At 41.1% G+C, this 21,050-nt stretch overlaps 1 protein-coding gene across 2 annotated transcripts in view; it reads left to right on the forward strand.

Moving 5' to 3' along the window:
- The first annotated feature begins 1,249 nt into the window (after positions 1-1,249).
- Positions 1,250-21,050, forward strand: part of chst11 (carbohydrate (chondroitin 4) sulfotransferase 11) — a 53,665-nt gene continuing 33,864 nt past the window's right edge. Inside the window, exon 1 of one of the 2 annotated variants that reach the window (XM_083528013.1) lies at positions 1,250-1,537. In XM_083528013.1, coding sequence (XP_083384139.1) covers positions 1,420-1,537 — 118 coding nt within the window. In that variant the 5' untranslated portion in view covers positions 1,250-1,419. The remainder of the gene's footprint in view (positions 1,538-21,050) is intronic. The other variant, XM_083528014.1, reaches the window with a different exon arrangement.

Here is a 21,050-nt window from a genome sequence, read left to right on the forward strand (position 1 = left end):
GTCATTACACATGTACAAGTACAAGGCAACGAAATGCAGTTTGGGTCTAACCAGAGTGCAATAACAGCAAGTGCAGGATATATAGTTTTTGCATGATTTACATAAATTTAATAGAATTGTAATATAGGACTATAAACAGTAATATACAGATGAGTATATATGTACTATGAACATGATTTACAGATGCCTTTTACTATAATCAGAGATTTACAGAAGGATGTAAACGGTGAACAGAATATATTGCTATTACTATAAACAGAGAACAGGTATATATACAATGGTAATAAGTTAATGGTGAGCAGCAATACAAAGAGATCAGTGTGCAAAAGAGCAGAGTTTTGTGTAAACAGTCCATTAGTGCAATAACAAAGTGTGAGGTGAGAAATATGCAAAATCCCACATTAGAAAACTAATGTGAAATGTGGTGAAGTGGAAATGTGAGGAAGACGAGGGTCAGTTTATAGACCGACTGTGCAAAAGACTCGTCTGAATACTGCTGTTTATACTGAGGGCGATATACAATGACATTTCTGCATATGTTGATTTAATAATCTGCACCTGTAAGAATATGCTGATGTTAAAATGTAGATATAATATAATACATTTAAGGCAGTGCTGGGATTTAAACCCATGACCTTCTGATCAAAAATCAAACATCTTATCCTCTATATAATATAATATAATAATGCATGGATATGAACCGTTGTACATGTACGTAATTCACAGCAATAATTCCTATACATTATCTCATTGTTACACTTTTACATTATATTAAGAAAACATCTGGTCTATAATTGTGTTTGTGTGAAAATATCGTGCTGTTCTTTTTTTTTTTTGTTTAAGACAAAAATCAGGACACACTTTTAATCATAACCCCACAGATTCAGTACATTGCTCAGTGGTTTTTTATTCTTGGCAAATATTTTAGTGCAAATTTATTATAAGGAAACTTTCATCGTCATTGTTTCTTTAATAGTTTGTAATTCTTATGTTAACGATGCTCCATAAAACACAAAAACAAATCTATACATTATTTTATTTTAATTTTTATATACACATTGTTCTGTGGTTATTAATACTATTTAAGTGAGATGTTCTGTCGTGAATGAAGTTTTATGGAGGAAAAGTCACAGTTTATGTCTAAATAAATTTACATTGTTCTGGCAATCGAATAAAGCCGGATGTCCATATATGGGTATTATGCCTACGTCACTTGTAAGGAGGTGGATCTGTTGCATTGAACCGGTTGCAATCTGGCAACCCCACAGTGAGCAGCGAGCGAGCAGCAGCATCAGCATCAGATCGCGACTCAGACACACACACACACACACACACACAGGCAGCACGCTGGTGCTGGTGGTCCCTGTCTCTGTGCGCGGTCTGTCCCCGTGTCCCCCCGTCTGTTCTCTCCGCCGAGCCATGAAACAGATGCTGTTCGACCTGATGAGGATGAGCAGGATTTGCCGGATGGTCCTCGCCACATGTTTGGGATCTTTCATCCTGGTCATCTTCTATTTCCAAAGTATGTTTCAGCCAGGTAGGACCTTCTCACCCATGGCCCTTTTATTGATTTATTTTACGCGCGTCCACAATATTTTTTGGTGGGGTTTTGCTTGTTTTTTTTATCCATTTCTGGGTACCGGCCGCGGTCATGAGATATTCTGACATGTTCAGGAACCATGATCTGGAGAAAGCGTGCACTGTGATCGGAAAGCGGGAGGCATCGGCGCGCGCGCGCGCGCGCGTGTGTGTGTGTGTGTGTGTGTGTGTGTGTTTTGTTAGGGTTAGGTAGGACCCTTTGTCGCAAACGATACATTTGACGCGGATCCTTCACGCTCTTTCCATGGAATTGCGGGGCGGACAGAGGCGAATTGGTTTTTTTATTTTTATTAAACATCCCCCCCCACCACCATCACCAACACCATCATCACCATCACTAACACCATCACCACCACCTTCACCACCACCATCATCACCCACCATCACCAACACCATCACCACCAACATCACTACCACCACCATCACCACCATCACCATTAACACCACCACGATCACTACCACCATCACCATTAACACCACCACCATCATTAACACCATCAACACCATCACCAACACCATCACCACCATCACCACCATCACCATTAACACCACCACCATCACTACCACCATCACCATTAACACCACCACCATCATTAACACCATCAACACCATCACCAACACCATCACCACCATCACCACCATCACCATTAACACCACCACGATCACTACCACCTTAACCATTAACACCACCACCATCATTTACACCATCAACACCATCACCAACACCATCACCATTAACACCACCATCACCACCACCATCATCACCATTAACACCACCACCATCACTACCACCATCACCACCACCATCATCACCAATAACACCACCACCATCATTAACACCACCACCACCACCAACACCATCACCACCATCACAATCAACAACATCACCACCACCACCATCACCACCACAAGAGAAGAGAAGTGAAAAAAGAGAGAAAAACTGAAAGACAGGACGACCTCCCCCTCACTTCCGCTTCGCGCGCGCGCTTGTGCCCGTTAGAACTGTTATGGCCCGTGTAGGAAGTTCTGTAGAGACAGACAGACGGACAGAAGGTTAAAGTCTGACAGACAGCTAATGTAGAAAGCAGACGTGGAAATGAAACAAGCTCATTGCACATCTAAGAAGCAGGCAGACCGACACTGTGGAAACGGTGAGTCATTTCCACTGACGGCTCAGTGCGCGATCTCACGGCTTTTAAAGTATCCCGTGTCCTGTTCAATCAATTAATCAATCAATCAACTCCAATTCTCCCTGTGAAATTTATCATATAACTTTAGATTGTGCAGGAGCCAAGACAGGAGTCAAAACAGGAATCAGGACATGAGTCAAACCAGGAATCAGTATAGGAGTCAAAACAGGAATCACAATAGGAGTCAAAACAGGAATCGGTATAGGAGTCAAATCAGGAATCAGTATAGGAGTCAAATCAGGAATCACAATAGGAGTCAAAACAGGAATCGGTATAGGAGTCAAATCAGGAATCAGTATAGGAGTCAAATCAGGAATCAGTATAGGAGTCAAAACAGGAGTCAGGATAGGAGTCAAAACAGGGTCAGGATAGGAGTCAAATCAGGAATCAGTATAGGAGTCAAAACAGGAGTCAGGATAGGAGTCAAAACAGGGTCAGGATAGGAGTCAAAACAGGAATCAGGTCATGAGTCAAAACAGGAATCAGTATAAGTGTCAAAACAGGAGTCAGGTTGGGAGTCAAAACAGGAGTCAGAACAGGAGTCAAAATAGGAATCAGAACAGGAGTCAATACAGGAGTCAAGAGAGGAGACTGGAGGTTTGATAATTCGTTGTTTAATGGTTTTCCTATATATAATTACTCAATTTATGAGACGTTGTAGCTCAGTGTTTGCATTCTGGGTAACTGATCAGCAGGTCGGGAGTTCAAGCCCCAGTGTTGCCATGTTGCCACTCTTTGGCCCTTGATCAAGGCCCTTAACCCTCTGTGCTCCATACACTCTGTGTCATGTTTGACACCAGCTTCCTAACATCGCTGGGACTAAACTTTTATATTTATCTTCTCCATTTGCTCGATAAACTTCTCCAAAAATCAAAAGTCAGGAACTTCTCTTTCTCCAATCTGTATTCAAATGCAAAGCTTGATGAAGGACAAAACAGACCAAAAGTATCCGGACACCTGACTTTTTCAAACTGCACAAACTTTGAGAAACGTAATTATGTAGGACGTCTTCGAAAGTGGTGTCATGAAAAGATGTCGCTGTGGTTGCGTTTCTAGATTAGAAAATTCTGAATGGTGTTTTCGCTTTGTTCCATGAATAGAACGTAGACTCTGGATTAGCTACATTGAATTTGACTGCACTTTTGTACCTGGTGATACTTGTGTTTACAGGTCTTTCTCTTTCTCTTTGTCTCACACACACACACACACACACACACACACACACACACACACACACACACACACAAAGCCAACCAGACCGACCGGATATTCCTGTCAGATTGAAGACGCTGACGACTCTGATTCATTGTGGCTCAGCTTAAAATCGCTGCGTTATACTCTTCTGCATAATGATGGCGGATAAAAATCTAGAAAAACGCAGATGTGTGAGAAGGTTGAGGGATCAAAGCGAGGAGAAGCACACCAACCACCAGCTACCCATACACTATAGAGGATGAAATATTTCTTCTGAGCAAAGTCCTTGCTTCATAAACGATACAGGCAAAAGGTTTTGAAACATCCTGTTCCACATTTGCCGTCATAATAAGCGCCACTCTTGTGGGAAGGTGTTCTTCAAGATTTTATGGAGATTTGTGTGGGATTTATTAAGACACGAGTGTGTTTGTGTGTTTGGGTCAGGTGTTGATATAGGTGAGGGGAAGAGGGTTTGAGTTCAATAGGGTTCAATAGGGTCTTCTATAGCAGGAGATCTTGTGTAAAGAAGATCTCCATTTTTCTTTCTTTGTAGACAATGGTGTACGCTGGAGCAGGATTGGGTCTGGTAGTTCAAACGATGGAAAAACATTTCAGGCTGCCACATCTAGAGACATCACACATATGGCTGGAATTGTCAGGTGTCTCAATACTTTTGTCTATATAATATAGATGTGATACAGAGATGTGGTCCAATGACTTTCCAGGTTGACTCGTGGATATGAGGGATTACACGTGAATGAATATTGAAGGTGTCGTGTAGACCGGGTTAACGGGGTAAGTGTCTGAACTCAGACCCCAGGTTTGACTCAAGGCTCAGATCTATTTCAACTTTCCAATAATGAAAAAATAAACCAATGAAGAAAACTTCTATTTGGAGAAGTCATTCCCTACACTATGAATCATGTAGATTATTTGCTTTAATGCAAACACTGAGTTCCTGCTTTAAAGTTCATAACTTTGTTTTAAAGCCTAATAAAGCGACATTAAAGCTAAATAAAAGCTAAACTCACTCAAATCCCACTTACACCAACCAGCCACTCCCGGGCCCCTGATCAAGGCCCCTAATGCACATGAAATAAGTTCATCCAGGTGTCACAATGTTCCTCAGAAAAATTGATCTCAATGGATCTCTGATCAGAAGGTGATCAAGCTCCTACAGATCCTCATTGATCCTCAACTGCTCAGTTGTATGAATGAGATAAATGTAAGTTTATGCCAAATGCTGTAAATGTGAATATTATTATAAAAAATTAATAATACATGACTTACACACACACACACACACACACACACACACACACACACACACACACACACACACACACACACACACACACTACGTTGCTGTATAAAGTGTCCCCAAGTGCCCACTGAATTGTGTGAGACAGCCAGGCACATGGAGTGGATTGACAACACTGTCCTTATTTGTTCAGCCGTGTTTAAATCTCCACCTGTGAGAAAGAGACGACGGAAGCACTGAGAGACAGAGGGTGGAGGAAGAGAAGTGGTCACCGGTCACTCCAGGAATGTGTTGGTTGATCTCAGGCGTATGAACACGGAGCAGACGCGTAACCGCGAAAAGAACAGAAACACCTCGGATCTCAGATCGATTTCGAGCAGGTCGCTTAAACCGGTGTGTATAAACAGGACTTGTTTTTAAGAGGAAGTGGCTTAGAGATGACAGTTAACCATGTGCGATAGTGTGTGTGTGTGTGTGTGTGTGTGTGTGTGTATGTGTGTGTGTGTGTGTGTGTGTGTGTGTTGTGATGCCTATTTTAATGTGTATGCGTTCAGGAATTCCTGTTTGTGTAAGAATCATCATCTGCTGCAAGACACTGGCATGAGTAAAGTCTGTTTGGCTTTTAAAAGCAAATCCTCTCATTGTATTCCACAGTCAGAAGGACAATAGAGAGTGCGTGTGAGGAGGACTGTCCTTGTTGTGCATTCGGTGTGTGTGTGTGTGTGTGTGTGTGTGTGTGTGTGTGTGTGTGTGTGCGGAGTCATGTGCAGTAGTGTTTGGGCAACAGCCAGAGGCAATCCCACTGAGGCCTGCCTGACTTACTCAGGCTGATAGACTGAGACGGCTGGAATTCATTACTGGTAGCACAGGCTGACAAATGCACACACACACACACACACACACACACACATGCATAGGGTGTAGAAATGTCAGTAAAGGTGATGATAGAGATGCGCTGATTAGTTATAATGGATTAATTCTAATGAGTAGTAGTTAAGTGCACATTCATATTTCAGCCGTAACGAAACTCCAGAACCTTCCGTCTGACGGAGGCTCACTGATGTCCTGAAATAGCAACGCTGCGATGTCAAAGCTACCACTTGTGCTATGTAGTCTGGCACGGACGACGATCTGTTTCACGAACGATTCGTTCATTTCAAACGAGTCTTTTATCTGACTCAGAAGAACGAGTCGCCTCAAAAAGTGATCCGTTCATTTTCAACTGGACGTGTATGAGCAAAGCATCTTCATAGGTTATGTGCAGGAAACCAAATTGAGTCGTTCTGACGCTTCTAGTCCGAGCCCTTTGTTCATTTATTACGTGATTTCCACAGATGCTATGTAGATATATATATATATATATATATATATATACGCACATAAATTATTGGAACTAAAGTCAAAGTTTGTGTATGTAGACATTTTGTGGGATCTGCTTATGAATGAACCAAATGACTCAAAAGAAGATTCATTCATTTTGATGAACGAGATTCAAAGAGTCACTAAGATGATCCGATCTTCCCAACACTAACGGTCTGAAGAGTGACTTCGACCAAACAAATCTATAAATGTACAGAACTTTATTTTCAGTGAAAATGTTCGTTTCTTCAAACATTCCGCTAAAATACTTTGCTGTGGATCTTCTAAAACTTGGTAAGATGTTCTTGGAGATATATTTTACGATCCAGTTTCATCCCAGAGCAGTTCACTAGGATTTAGGTGCGGTGACTGGGCACGACGTTCCATGATAGAGATCACTCCAGACGTCTGTCTGCGCTTTAAATAAAACGTACAGAACTTAGACGTACGCTTCGACTCGTCGAAGTCTGATCTAATGAGCCGCAGTCAGACGGATTCACATGGTGTTGAAGTGTGGAATGGGAGCCATGTTGGTGTAGTATTTCTTTCACTTTCCGGAAGAGTCCCCGCTTCAAAACAACCCCAAATCATTAAGCTTTCACTTCCATGTTTAACTGTGGGGGCGAGGGAGTTTGATCACATCTTCTCTCTTGTTGAATCTGTGACAGATGGAATTCCTGATGAATCCCACATTTAGTGAGGTCTCAAGTTCTCACTGAAACCAAAAGTCTCAATTCCTATCCTTGTAGACACAGTTGGTCCCTGCTAAGATAAAAATCATTAGACTCATTACTCAAGATCAGTGTTGACCTCGGTTTGTTGCTTCAGCAATTATTTGGTGGAAAACCGCCATGTGTCGTCAACAAAACGACACCTGGGAACCTTCCTCGATGACACTGGAGCATCCAGAGTACGACGAAGAAGCACTTCATTATTCACCGTCTTTCCGTCTTCCACCGTATGCGATGCAGGATGAGGCTCATCAGAGCCGCCTTTTTGTAATGAACCGTCAATCACGTCATTTTACAGCGGACCGGATTTTATTGGTGAACATAAACTAACTGCGGTCGCAATGAATGGAGTCGTGTGTCAGGAATCTACTTCATAAAACCGCCGTGTGATCAGTGGACTGAGAGTCGCCGTGTCACTCATGGATTCAGGGTGAAGAGTAGAAAGTATGAAGGAGACACTTTTTGTTTAAATCAATTCGATTCAGTTTTTATATATAATTAATAATATAATAATAAATAATTACAACGATGTAATTTAAATTCATAAAATAATCTTGAAAATCTCCAGTGGTGACAGTGGCAGGAAAAAGCTTCATGAGATGGTGTGAGGAAGAAACCTTAAGAGGAACCAGATTCAAAAGGGGAACCTCATCGTCATCTGGGATTCACCCAATAAAGATTCATTATTATTATCGCCAAGGAGTCAAAAACTCCAAAATGTTCTCATTACCCGGTAAATAGGAGCTACATGTGGAATAGGATGTTCATAAAACACAGCAATCTTATGGTCAGGTGTTCAGAAAGTTTTGTCCATATGGTGTAGATGATACGTCTGATAAATCTAATGATGAACAGACGTCTGGTGTCTTCCAGACGATGATGAGGTTCCCTTTTTAAATCTGGTTCCTCTCAAGGTTTCTTTAAGGAGTTTTTCTGCCAACTTATAGAGAAAGACACCTTAAAAAGTATTTTTGTCATTATTTAAATCTGGAAAACCGCCGTGGAACAATCTCCATTGTTAAAAGTGCTATTGAAAAATAAATAAAAGTTGAACAGCGAACGCTTCTATATCACTCCAATGCTCCATTATAACTAATGGCGAGGGTTTCGAAACGAGATCTCAGGGTCTGCTCGGTTCCTCTCCTCCGGTGCTATAACGAGCTTGCGTCTGTTATGTGTGACCTGCTGCGTCAGCTCGATCCTGCACGTCCTCGGCTCATTACGATGTCGGTTCGGTATCGCCGCACTCTCAGAGCGCTTATTGATGAGCATCGATTTGGCTCTGGAGGTGTTACGCTGGGCTGCTAATAGATTGTTACGGGGCTTGTTTCGGCCAAACCGCTTCCTGTTTGTAAGCTGTAGGGTTCAGAGGCACAGATTCGAGACATGAAAAAGGATCTGTACATATAACACATGGAAGTTTGATAGTTTTCCGTCAGGAGATGAAAGTAGCAAGTGCTTCATGGAGTGTTTAATAGTAATAAATATCATATTAATACATTTTATTCAAAGTTCTTACTTTTTGAACATCCCGTTCCACGTGGAGTCCCCATTTGCTGTTATAAAAAACCTCCGCTCTTCTGGTGTACCACTAGATTTTGTGAATATTGTTGGAGATTCATTCAGTCACAAGAGTGTTAGTAAAGTCAGGTACTGATGTAGGTGAGGTGAGGAGGCCTGGGGTGCAGTCAGCGTGAAAAAATCATGATGTTCAATAGGGGGTGGAGCTATATAGCAGGTGATCTTCCACCAAATCCAACCCATGTAAAGCAGATCTGCCCCTCTGCACAGTCAGCATTTTAATTCATGTTCAATAGTCAGATCTGAACAGCAGGCCATTGAAGATCTTCCACCAAATCCAACCCATGTGAAGCAGATCTTCATGGAGCTGGCTTTGTGCACATGGGCATCATGCTGGAACGAACATCTCAGACGTGTGTGGCTCCAACTTTGTGGTAACAGTTTGTTGAAAATGGTGGGTGTCACAATAGTCTTTGAAGAAGCTCAGGCTTTATTTGTCACATATACACTAAAAGAACAGCGAAATTCTTTTCTTCGTGTATCCCAGTTTGTTTAGAAGCTAGGGTCAGAGCGCAGGGTCAGTCATGATACAGCTCACATTGAGCACAGAGGGTTAGGGGCCTTGCTCAAGGGCCCCGAGAGTGGCAGCTTGGCGATACTAGGGTTGAACCTCCAACCTTCTGATCAGTAATCCAGAGCCTTAAACACTGAGCAACCACACCCCTATATAGCATATCATATAATATATAATATAATAATGAGAGCCGTTCAGGAAAGTGCTCGGATCGGATCGACGTGAATCCGATTGAAATCAGACTTTATTCAGAGGCAGACAATGTGTAGGAGATGTTATGTGTTGTTCAATGGCTTTAATAATCTCCCCATGGTTCCTTCTGTTAGATTTACACTCTCAGTACGTTGTGTGTGTGTGTGTGTGTGTGTGTGTGTGTGTGTGTGTGTGTGTGTGTGTGTGTGTGTGTGTGAATTTAAAAACCTGGGTGTTAGTGGACCTTAGGGAAGACATGTCTGACGCTTTAACACACGGCGGCTAAAGAAGAATTTTGGTGTGTGTGTGTGTGTGTGTGTGTGTGTGTGTGTGTGTGTGTGTGTGTGTGTGAATTTAAAAACCTGGGTGTTAGTGGACCTTAGGGAAGACATGTCTGACGCTTTAACACACGGCGGCTAAAGAAGAATTTTGGTGTGTGTGTGTGTGTGTGTGTGTGTGTGTGTGTGTGTGTGTGTTTGATCTATATTTTGTGTAGGTAATCAGCCATGTTTTCGACGCTTCATAAACCATTGTAGTGGCTGTTTCAGTTTTCCAGAATTAAAACTGAAAGGAGACAAAAGAAAGTGAAGACAATGTGAAAGAAATACGAGACGTCACCATGGAAACTAGGGTGTATTAGGTGTCATGGTGGTGGGAGTGTGTACGTGTGTGTGTGGCAGAGTATATGTACATGCGCTGTACATGTGCTTCTTTTCCTACAAGAGCCTATAAAGGTGTGTTTGTGTGGGAGAACATAGACATGAGGTTCTTCTTTAGAGCTTCTTGAAACCCTTTTTTTTTTTTTTTTTTAATTGTTCTCATGAAAAATCTTTGTGTTACAGAAGACGACAATTTCTTAAAGCCCTTTTTAGCATTTGGAGCCGCAACTTCTGGGAAATTCTTCATGGTCTACAAAATTGAAATATGGTGTCCCACAAGGTTCAGATTTAGATCCACTATTGTTCAGACAATGTATCCTGACATGTAATTTGCTTAGAAAAATAAAAATGAAAAATTAAGACAAAGACATAAAGGAAAAAATACACTAACTTCTATGTTCTCATAAAACAGAGCTCTTGTTGTAGATCTCCTCGCAAATACGGCTACTGGTTTTATTCGAGAGCTTGATGGCAATAGAGTGAAAAAAGAAATTTACGGTAGACACTGGTATAACAGGAAGAGTGTCTGGAATAGGATTTCACAGCCCCCATTTGCTGTTATAATAACCTCCATTCCTCTGGGAAGATGTTGTGCTGATGTAGGTGAGATGAGGAGGCCTGGGGTGCAGTTAGTTTTCCAGTTCATCCAAAATGTGTTGAACATGGTTGAGGGTCAGCGCTCTATAGCCGGAGATCTTCCACTCCAAGCAGTCAGCGTTCCAAATTCATTACGTTCAATCAGGTTGAAGTCAGATCTCTACAGGATCTTCCACTCCAACCCATGTACAGCATGGCTTTGTGCACAGGAACATTGAGCCTCCAACGTTGTGGTAACAGCTTAAAGAAGAACCAGATATGACTGGAAATGTTTTGGCCTTTGCAAAAAAAATATATATAGACAATGAGTGTACACTATAAATCACTATTGATGAAATTCAGTGCCAAAAATCTAATTCCTGATTGTAACATCATACACATCTTCTCTGTAGTAGATGTTATTAATAGTATTCAATAAATGCGTGGCATCAGTGGCATCCTAAAACCACGTCAAGTGCGCTCTTTGTTCGCTTTTTACTTATACCACAATTTGATCTTGCCAATTCCCGCCCACTAGAGTACTCCTCTTTTACATGGCATCTATCAGCTTGGGAGGGTGAAAACAAACACGTTCTTGCTTGGAGACACGTGTTGTGTTACAGAGCAGCATAAAACCCGTGGAGCAAATTACACGTGTTTTCATTGTGAAAAATTATCGCCAGTTCTTCCGTTTTTGCTCCGAGTTTTTTTCCTATAATCCCTGATAAAGGCTTCAGGGTACTGCTTTTAAATAATAGGCAGAATGCTCTCCTGATTGGTCAATTTTCTTCAACCTTTAGATTATTGGTACAGACCTCCACCTATAGCAGGAGACCAGAGTCAGTAGAGGAAACTTGTGATGGTACATCGGCATAAAAGTTAACAATGTGATGCATCGATTAAATACAATTTGGCATTGGATGCGTCGTTTTTAAAAGATTTGCGTCTGTAAAACCAGATTTATTTCTACAGAATTATTAGTAGATGCGCTGTACTTTTATTATGTAGAAAGTGACCAATAATTTGTGACCAGTTTTTAAAATATAGATCGATTTCTCGTCACTAAACCAGAGACCGAGGCGTGTCCTGAGAGTCGCATAGAATACAGTTTAACATGGCAGAGGTAGAGCTGTAACTTTCTGCGGACACAACAGGAAAAGTTAGGCCATGTGTTGTCAAACGCATGCCAGAAGGTTCTTAAGTAAATTGATGACTTGCTGTCTGTCTGAACCAAAGAAATAAACATGAACTATCGGCGAGATGCAAATCGCAAAGCACCGCTCTGACATGTAGCAGACGTGTATCTATTTAATATAATGCTAGTAACATAGAGCTGGAATAGGTCTAGTCAGGAGTCACGACGTTCTTCAGTGAAATTTACTAGGGGAAGAGGTGGTTGAGATGGTGGATTTCTGATCAGAAGGTCGTGAGTTCAAATACCATTAGCTAAGCTGCCACTGATGGGCCCTCGGCTGTTCAGTTCAGTATAAATGAGATAATTGTAAGTTGCTCTAGATAAGGGCGTCTGCTAAATGCTATAAATGTATTCGCGTAATTTTTTTTATTGCCAGATTGACATTCCAGCATAGTCTTCAAGCCTGACTGGGAACGGTCAGTACGACGCCCAAGATTTGAGAATTTACAGTAGAAAAACAGATTCCCTCAGCTTTGTAGGTACATTCAAGTTGACTAGCTGATTGCTAGCGCTTTGACCAGGTGTTTATAGTGCTGGCCAGTTGTGCTGACAAAATGTTATGCTACCCATATTTTGCAAAATCACTTTGAACACATAGTACAAAGCTAAATTTATGCACATCACCCCATTCTTACTGGCTTTAAATGCTGTATCTTGGGCTTATTGATCCTGAACCATTTCGCTTAGGTGAGGGTGCTGGTAGACCCAATTCATTTCAGTTCAGTTTGTAGAGCGCTTTTATAATGGACATTGTCTTCAAGCAGCTTTACAGAGATAAGGTTATAATATATATTATAAGGTTGAATAAAGGAATGTGTACGTTTAGCGCCTATTAGTTTGTTTCCTCTAATTGTTCAATAATGAGCGAGCGCATTGGGGAGTGTGGTATAGCAAAAACTCCTTGAGATGGTATGAAGAAGAAACTAGACTCAAAACTGAAACCCATGACCTGTGTTCCTGAGCCATTGTAGTTAACTGGTGATATTAATGACTCAAGTTGCTTAGTAACTTCATGGGCTGTAGATGTGGAACCATCAGAGTGTCTCCAATTGAAGAGAACTCCATCCAGAGGTAGGGTGTCAGGATGAACCGGGCAGATCCGAGGAGAAGAAAAGGAAAGGAGAATTGGTCACTGGTACCTCAGGAGCATGTTTAACTCAGACAGAGATTATATAAAAAGAATAGAGACATAATACAGTATACAGGAGATACAACACAATGTATAAATACAAAAAGAAGAAGAAGAAAAAAAAAGAGAGACCACGAGTAAGTAGTTACGCTATCAAACTAATTGTGTGTGTGTAAGCGTGTTGAGAACTAACTGTTTAAATCAAAACACGCTGCTGTTATTTTACCCGAAAGTACCAGAACCATGCGCTCTTTGGCACACAGCTATACATATGCGGAAATTTTTCGTGTATGTGTGTGTGTGTGTGTGTGTGTGTGTGTGTGTGTGTGTGTGTGTGCGCCGTGTAACTGCTGTCGCTTCCCCCCGCTGGCTATTTTAAGAGCTCACTTTTGAACAGTTCATTCTCACTCTGTAATTGTGGTGTGTGTGTGTGTGTGTGTGTGTGTGTGTGTGTGTGTGTGTGTGTGTGTGTGTGTGTGTGTGTGTGTGTCAATGTGAAAGTGTAAGTCTTTTTCAACATGACATTTTTCCTCTCACTGTGTGTATATGTTCTGCGTCTGGGTTTGTTTTGGACAGGAAAATAAGTATAAAAAGCAGACAGGGGACAAAACCACAGTGCTAAAAAAATAGCGTTTCAGATTTTTTTTTTTCCATTTACGTTAAGTATATACCCAGTGTGCATGTGTGCATGTGTGTGTGTGTGTGTGTGTGTGTGTACTGGATTATGGACCGGGACTAGGTTTCTGACAAGCCACTGCATCATGATTCATGGTCATGATCATTAGCACGTGTGAGGGTCTTTTGTTCGTTATTGTCGTGTTGTTCCACGTTTCACTGCTCGACTGGTCCCACCATCTCTCAGGGGAAGAGGTAAGAGGTACAACAGACGTCACTGTCCGTTGAAGGATATTACTCATAATCACACACTGGTGTTCATGGTGGTTCTCACTCTCCAGTGTTTTGTATATATATATATATATTTTTTTTTTGAATTATTATTTTTTTTTTTTAAGATTTATAATCACACTCTTAATATCACCCAAATGCCTTAGTCAGGGAGGTGATCAAGAACCCGGTTGTCACTCTGAAAGAGCTCCAGCATTTCTCTGTGGAGAGAGGAGAACCTTCCAGAAGAACAACCATCTCTGCAGCACTTCTCCAATCATTCCTGTATGGTAGAGTGGCCAGACAGAAGCCACTCCTCAGTAAAAGGCACATGAGAGCCTGCCTGGAGTTTAAAAGTCTCTAAGACCATAAGGAAGAAAGATTGAACTGAATGCTGGAGGAAACCATGTACCGCTCATCACCTGGCAAATACCATCCCTAAAGTGAAGCATGGTGGTGGCAGAATAATGCTGTGGGGATGTTTTTCAGCAGCAGTAACTGGGAGGGAAAGATGAATGCAGCAATGTAAACAGACGTTGAACATGAAAACCTGCTTCAGACCGCATTGGACCTCAGACTGGGGAAATGTTCATCTTCCAACAGAACAATGACCCTCAACACACATCCAAGATAACAAAGGAGTGGCTATGGGACGACTCTGTGAATGTCCTCGAGTGGTCCAGCCAGAGTCCAGACTTTAACATTTTTGGAGAGCTCAAAAATAGGTGCAGAGCTCGTAGAGTCAAACTCGAAGACACTTGAGGCTGCAACTGGTGTTTAAGGTGCTTTAACAAAGTATTTGAGCAAAAGACTGTGATACGTTTTCACGTGATATTTTTCACTTTTTTATTTTTAACACAATTGAAAAGTGTTTATTAGTTCTCAACCATTGTGTCTTTTTTTTTTTTTCGCGTTAATGATCCCTACAGCAGTAGGCAACATTGACATCAGTTCACAAGTTCCCATAGCAACTGCCTCTGTGGCATTGAAGAGACCGGGTGTGGGCGGGGGTTTGTGTGGGGGGAAAGCATGTGGGCATGTCTATTATTCAGTGTCTAGGTGCTGTTTAAGGTAATGTGATTGACAAATCTGCTCAATCACACTCCAAAATCAAGTAGACCTTCTTTCCAGGAAAGTGGCTTTTATAATAACAGGGAACAAAATATTTGAAGACTGGGATCTTCAAAAAGCATGGTCGGGTGTCCACAAACATTTGAGCCTATAGTATATATATTGTATATATTGTAATGTGGAATGCCCGGCTGTAAAAATAACAGGAAGTTATATTTATGGACCTGCCAGTGTGTTTACGCTTAGCTTGGGATGAGCGTTGCCTCCTCGGGGAGCAGTAATGGTATGTTCTACTGGTAATGATCAGTAGATATGGAGCGTTAGGAGCCTCAGGGCTTCAGGGGTACAGCTGGACACTGAGGTGTTTGGGTTTCTCTACTCATCCAGTCTCATGATCTCCTCATGGAGAAGTAAACTATGAGTTTCAGGGGCATTCTGTACATTTATACTGTATACATTCTCTCTCTCTCTCTCTCTCTCTCTCTCTCTCTCTCTCTCTCTCTCTCTCTCTCTCTCTCTCTCTATATCTATCTATCTATCTATCTATCTATCTATCTATCTATCTTTCTCTCTCTCTCTCTCTCTCTCTCTCTCTCTCTTTCTCTCTCTCTCTCACTGTCTCTATCTATCTATCTATCTATCTATCTATCTATCTATCTATCTATCTATCTATCTATCTATCTATCTATCTATCTATCTATCTATCTTTCTCTATCTATCTATCTATCTATCTATCTATCTATCTATCTATCTATCTATCTATCTATCTATACTGCACTTCTCTCTCTCTCTCTCTCTCTCTCTCTCTCTTTTAATATATATATATATTAAAATTTTGTTCTCTCTTCTTAACTCTTCTTTTTTTTCATTCCCATTGTTTGGTTCTCTTCTCTTCTCTTTAGATTTTCTTCTTTTTATTTCTCTTCATTCATCTCTTCTTGAAACTTCACATTGTTTGGTCCTCTTCACTTCATTTTTCACCTTTATAGCATCTCTTTTCTGTCTCTTCTCTGTCTTTTCTCATAATTTTCTCTTCTCCTTTCTCTCTCTATCTCCTCTCTTCTCGTCTCATTATATCTCCTTTCATTCTCCTTTTTGTTTCTTTTCTGTTCTTTTTTTTCTCATTTCTCATTCTCATCTCTTCTCCTCAGGGTGTGGCAGTTAAAATGAGAGGTTTGGTGGTGGACCTGTGCCCATGAATAGCAGTGCAGCTCGAGTACTCGTGTATAAATACTGCATTACAGACGTTTATATGGGGATCATGAACAGTTTGCATTTGTCTTTGGTGGAAAAAAAGTAGTAGAATAAGTTCTGGTATTTGGTGGAAACCGGTGAGGAAATGCAGCAGTGAACGAGAGAGGGACGAGAGAAAGTTCACTCGGTTCTCAGCATGAGACAAACTGAAGTCCCTGAAGAGTGTCTAGTGATGTTTTTCCCTTCGAGTCACTTCAGCGCATGTGACTCGTCTTCACTGTAGCGCGTGAAATGAAACTCGGGTTAGCATTAGCTTCAGAGTGATTTATCACCTGTTCGGATTCTACATCGGATATTTCCTGTGACGATTCGCGAACGCCGCTATAAATACCGAGGATGACAGAAACGTTACCAGCAGACCCGTGTTAGAGATACGTGAAGAACAAAACGGACTGAATGGGTACAGCGAGAGCAATTAGTGCGGCTGTTGTGAGAAAAATAAACGAGTGAAAGCGATTCGATTGAATGCTGAAAGAGAAGCCTGTTCATTGACACTGAGGGAGAAGAGGAGGAAAATAAAGAAGAGAAGAAAGATGTGATGTAGAGTGGGCTGGTGAGCATTGAAATGGGATTCAGAAAGAGTGTTGTGCATTATAGTTCCCAGTTTGCTGACTCCAGCAGCTCTGAGACTGGCTGATTAGCTAGATCATATGCAGTGGTAGCGGTACTGGTAGCTCAATCAATCCCAGCACTGCTAAGCCACCCCTGGGCCCCTGCTGGGCCCTTGAGCAAGGCCCTTAACCCCTCACCTGCTCACTTTTATGATAAGTCTTAGGGATTTGCATCTCCATAACTGAGGCTGATGCGATTCGCATCTCGATGCATAGCCAATGATACGATCAATTAAACAGTTAATCTTTTCTCTCCTGGAAGTTACAGCTCTACCTCTGCCATGTTAATCTGTATTCTATTTGACTCTCGATACGTCATATTCACGTAGCGGCAGCAGTGCTGAGAGAACTCCCTCGAGATACGGTTTAGTGAAAAGAAATTGATCCGCATATCAAATATCGATCACAAATTATTGGTCACTTTCTAAATAATAAAAGTGCAGCGCATCTACTTAAAAATTCTACATGAATAAATATCAATTCACACTTTTAACATCGTTTACTTATATGCCGAATCTCACGATCCCTATTCAGCCTGGAAAAGAGTGCGCTATTATCATTTGCTCTTCACTCACTGCAGACGCTCAGCATGGATTTCAAACTAAATGGTTCCTGCATATCTTCACACTCCGCCACCTAACACCAGCCCCCATCTCCTCTCACACACATTCATCTGCTGGTTGGGTGTGTGGTCTGTGAATGGGTTGGAACGTGCTTTGTTGGCCGCCACTGCTGCTTTGTTTTGATGGATGAAGCTCTTGAGTGGCAGATGGCTTTCCAGCCTGTAGACGTGTTATCACACACCAGGGGGTCCACACACACACACACACACACACACACACACACACACACACACACAAACACACACACGCAAAATATCATCCAACCACAGACCACCCGAGTCACATAGAGGTAGATTCAAAACCAAACAGCAAAATTCTTCACCTCTAGAACGGGTCTGTGGGAATTTGTGTACTCTGTAGGGCTGTGTTTCTAAAGGGACCAGTGAATAGTTAGTATTATCTAAACATGTCTGTTTTTATTGTTTGTTTGGCTCACACTTTTATCCAAATTGGGAAAAGCCAGAACCACTGAGGCGCCACTGTTCCGTTTTCTCATGGTAAAGTCACCTTTCAGTCAACCTTGGTGACCAGGTTTCGCTATTAATCCGGAAAAACTGCAACAAGCCATGTTGGTTCAGGAATCCTTTCACTTTCCGGGACCTTCCCTGCTCCAAAACAACCCCAAACCATTAAATTTCCACCTCCATGTGTGAGTGTGGGGGTGAGGGAGTCTGATCACATCTTCTCTCCAGTTCTCCGTCTTACACAAGTTCCTCTTTTAGAGACAAAACATCACATTTGGACTCCAAGGAAAGTTCATCCATTCATTCACAGTCCAACTCTTGTGCTTTTGCCTTTTTCTGTGTTTGCTGCATCACTGTTTCCACACTTTTAGTGTGAATCCACTACAACCAACAGCAAACGGAAACAGACACGTTCCTCTGCTCTCGTGCGCAGCAGAACCCTGAACCCAGTTTACCTTCCATTTATTTGTGTATAAGTGAAATAACTTCTTTGGCATGTCGGACTTTTCTAGAAGTTTCTAGAAACTTTAGTACAATATAAAACATTGAATTGCATATTGCATAACAAAAGCAGGGTTTTTTTTGGCACTCTACTTCCAGTTCTCCTCACATCTCTAAGTTCTCTTTTTCGGTTGGTTTCCCAACACAGTAATGACAAAATCACACGATACGTGACGTCTTACGTTGTATTGTTTCGGAGAAAGCAAAACTTTCGACAGCCTAAATATATACAGTACAGATCAAAAGTTTGGACACACCTTCTCATTCAAAGAGTTTTCTTTATTTTCATGACTATGAAAATTGTAGATTCACACTGAAGGCATCAAAACTGTGAATGAACACATGTGGAATTATATATGGAATTATATACATAACAAAAAAGTAGCCACCTTTTGCTTAGATTACTGCTTTGCACACTCTTGGCATTCTCTTGATGGCTACTTTGAAGAACCTACAATATGACATATTTTTTAGTTCACTTTTTTGTTATGTATATAATTCCATATATAATTCCACATGTGTTCATTCATAGTTTTGATGCCTTCAGTGTGAATCTACAATTTTCATAGTCATGAAAATAAAGAAAACTCTTTGAATGAGAAGGTGTGTCCAAACTTTTGGTCTGTACTGTATATATAATATATATAAACTTTTGGTCTGTACAGTGGAACCTCAATACTCGTGACCTCGACACTCTTTTAATAAATATTTCTGAATAAATCCAACCCCCAGTGACGGATTTAGGTTTTACTTTATATTGAATGTCTGGTAGATTCTGAAAAGTTACATTCTGTTCTAATTTCATTCTGTAAATTCATTTTCGATTGTTTTTCGGATCGATTTAATTCGATTTGCCGACACGTGAAATGCAAATCCTGTCTGCGGTTTGGCCTTTTTTTTTAATTTTAGGTTTATTGATCTAAAATGTCAATTTTCTTCTATATCTTTGAGTGATGTTTTGTACACCGTGGCTTTAAAAAGTTCAAATCAGTTTACGACTACTAGTTTACGACATGTCACCCAGCCTCCCATCCAACAATTCTGATTCGGTTATGTAAATCTTTAATTGTGGATAACCCTTAATATTTATACATATAATTATATATAGAAAAATATGTAAAATATGTTAATTTTAACTGGGTACATGCGTACGTGTTTGGGGGGGTTGTTTGTGTTTATCACTAGAACAGTGGTACAGTCCCTGAATTTATTTTTCCCCTGTATTAAAGCCAAACTCAGTAATGGCTCATCCCTTAAATCATCAGACTGTAAAAACGCTCTGCTGCACACGCTTTGGTCGATGCAGCCGCAATCTCCAGCGGGTTTCATCCTGGAAGCACGATGAACCAGCCGAGACCTCGGTGTGAAATTTGTTTTCAGAGTAGATGGCGTGTAAATTTATTTGCTTGAAGTTTTCTTCACATCATTCATCAGATAATATCAGTCACCGAGGCTGTGGACGGCGAGAAGCGAGGAACCCTGCTGTCTCTTCCCGGAGAAATTGTAAATATGTGAGAAATACAGCAGAGAAAAAGAAAAAAGCTGGTAAACATTGTGCCTCGATCGCATTTTACACATTAGAATCGTCTTTCGGGAACGTTCCGCTCCTGTGACTGATGACTAGTGTCTTCTTTTGTGATAAGAGCATTCGCCATCTTACCGCTGATTTAACCTTCATGACCTTCATAACCTTCACCGCTGCTTTCCGTCCTTCAGTCAGCTTGTTTCATTCTTGACATCTGGAAAACTTTTAAACAAGACAGTGCTCTTCCGTAAGGAATTCGCTTTTGTTCACCACTTTCTACAAGCCCAATTCCAAAAAAGTGAAGCTCAGCCCATCTTTACTTCTGAGAGACTCTGTCTCACTAATGCAAGGCTCAGACTGTGTGATCTTGGCTATGATTTGGTCGCCTGAGACAAATTTCTAAAATCCTAAAAGATTCCTATAATCCGAGGATAAAATCTATAGTCACTGATTGCTGGTTTGACAACCAATTAATGGGCGTCGTGATAATTCTGGGAAAAAAATCTGGCAGTTTCTGGAAATTTCACACTCCTAGGTTTCTAACGACACGATTAGCGTCAAGAAGAGAAACTTATTGAGTGTTAGCGGGAAAATGACGTTTTTATTAAAGAGGCGTGTCATGAACCAAATTAACACTGTAGATTGTTTTTGTTTGATTCTAGTTAACGTTAGCGTGAAAATGCAGGTCCGAACCTGTCCAGGATTGACGACGTAAAAGTTCGGATTAGTTTTTTTCAGTTTTTGACTGTGGTACAGTCTGACATGATGACGACTGAAATCCTACAGTAGGAAATGGGGATCATGTTCATACAGTCAAGCAACAATCATGACAAAAGCCTGGTATTAGGTGCTGTTTTTATACATAATCAAGTTACTGACCTGTAAAAAGTATTTTTAAGTCTTTTTTAGGAATTGAAACAGATTATTGTTTATGCT

The sequence above is a fragment of the Silurus aristotelis genome (assembly GCF_946808225.1).
Source record: "Silurus aristotelis genome assembly, chromosome: 24".
NCBI lineage: Eukaryota > Metazoa > Chordata > Actinopteri > Siluriformes > Siluridae > Silurus > Silurus aristotelis.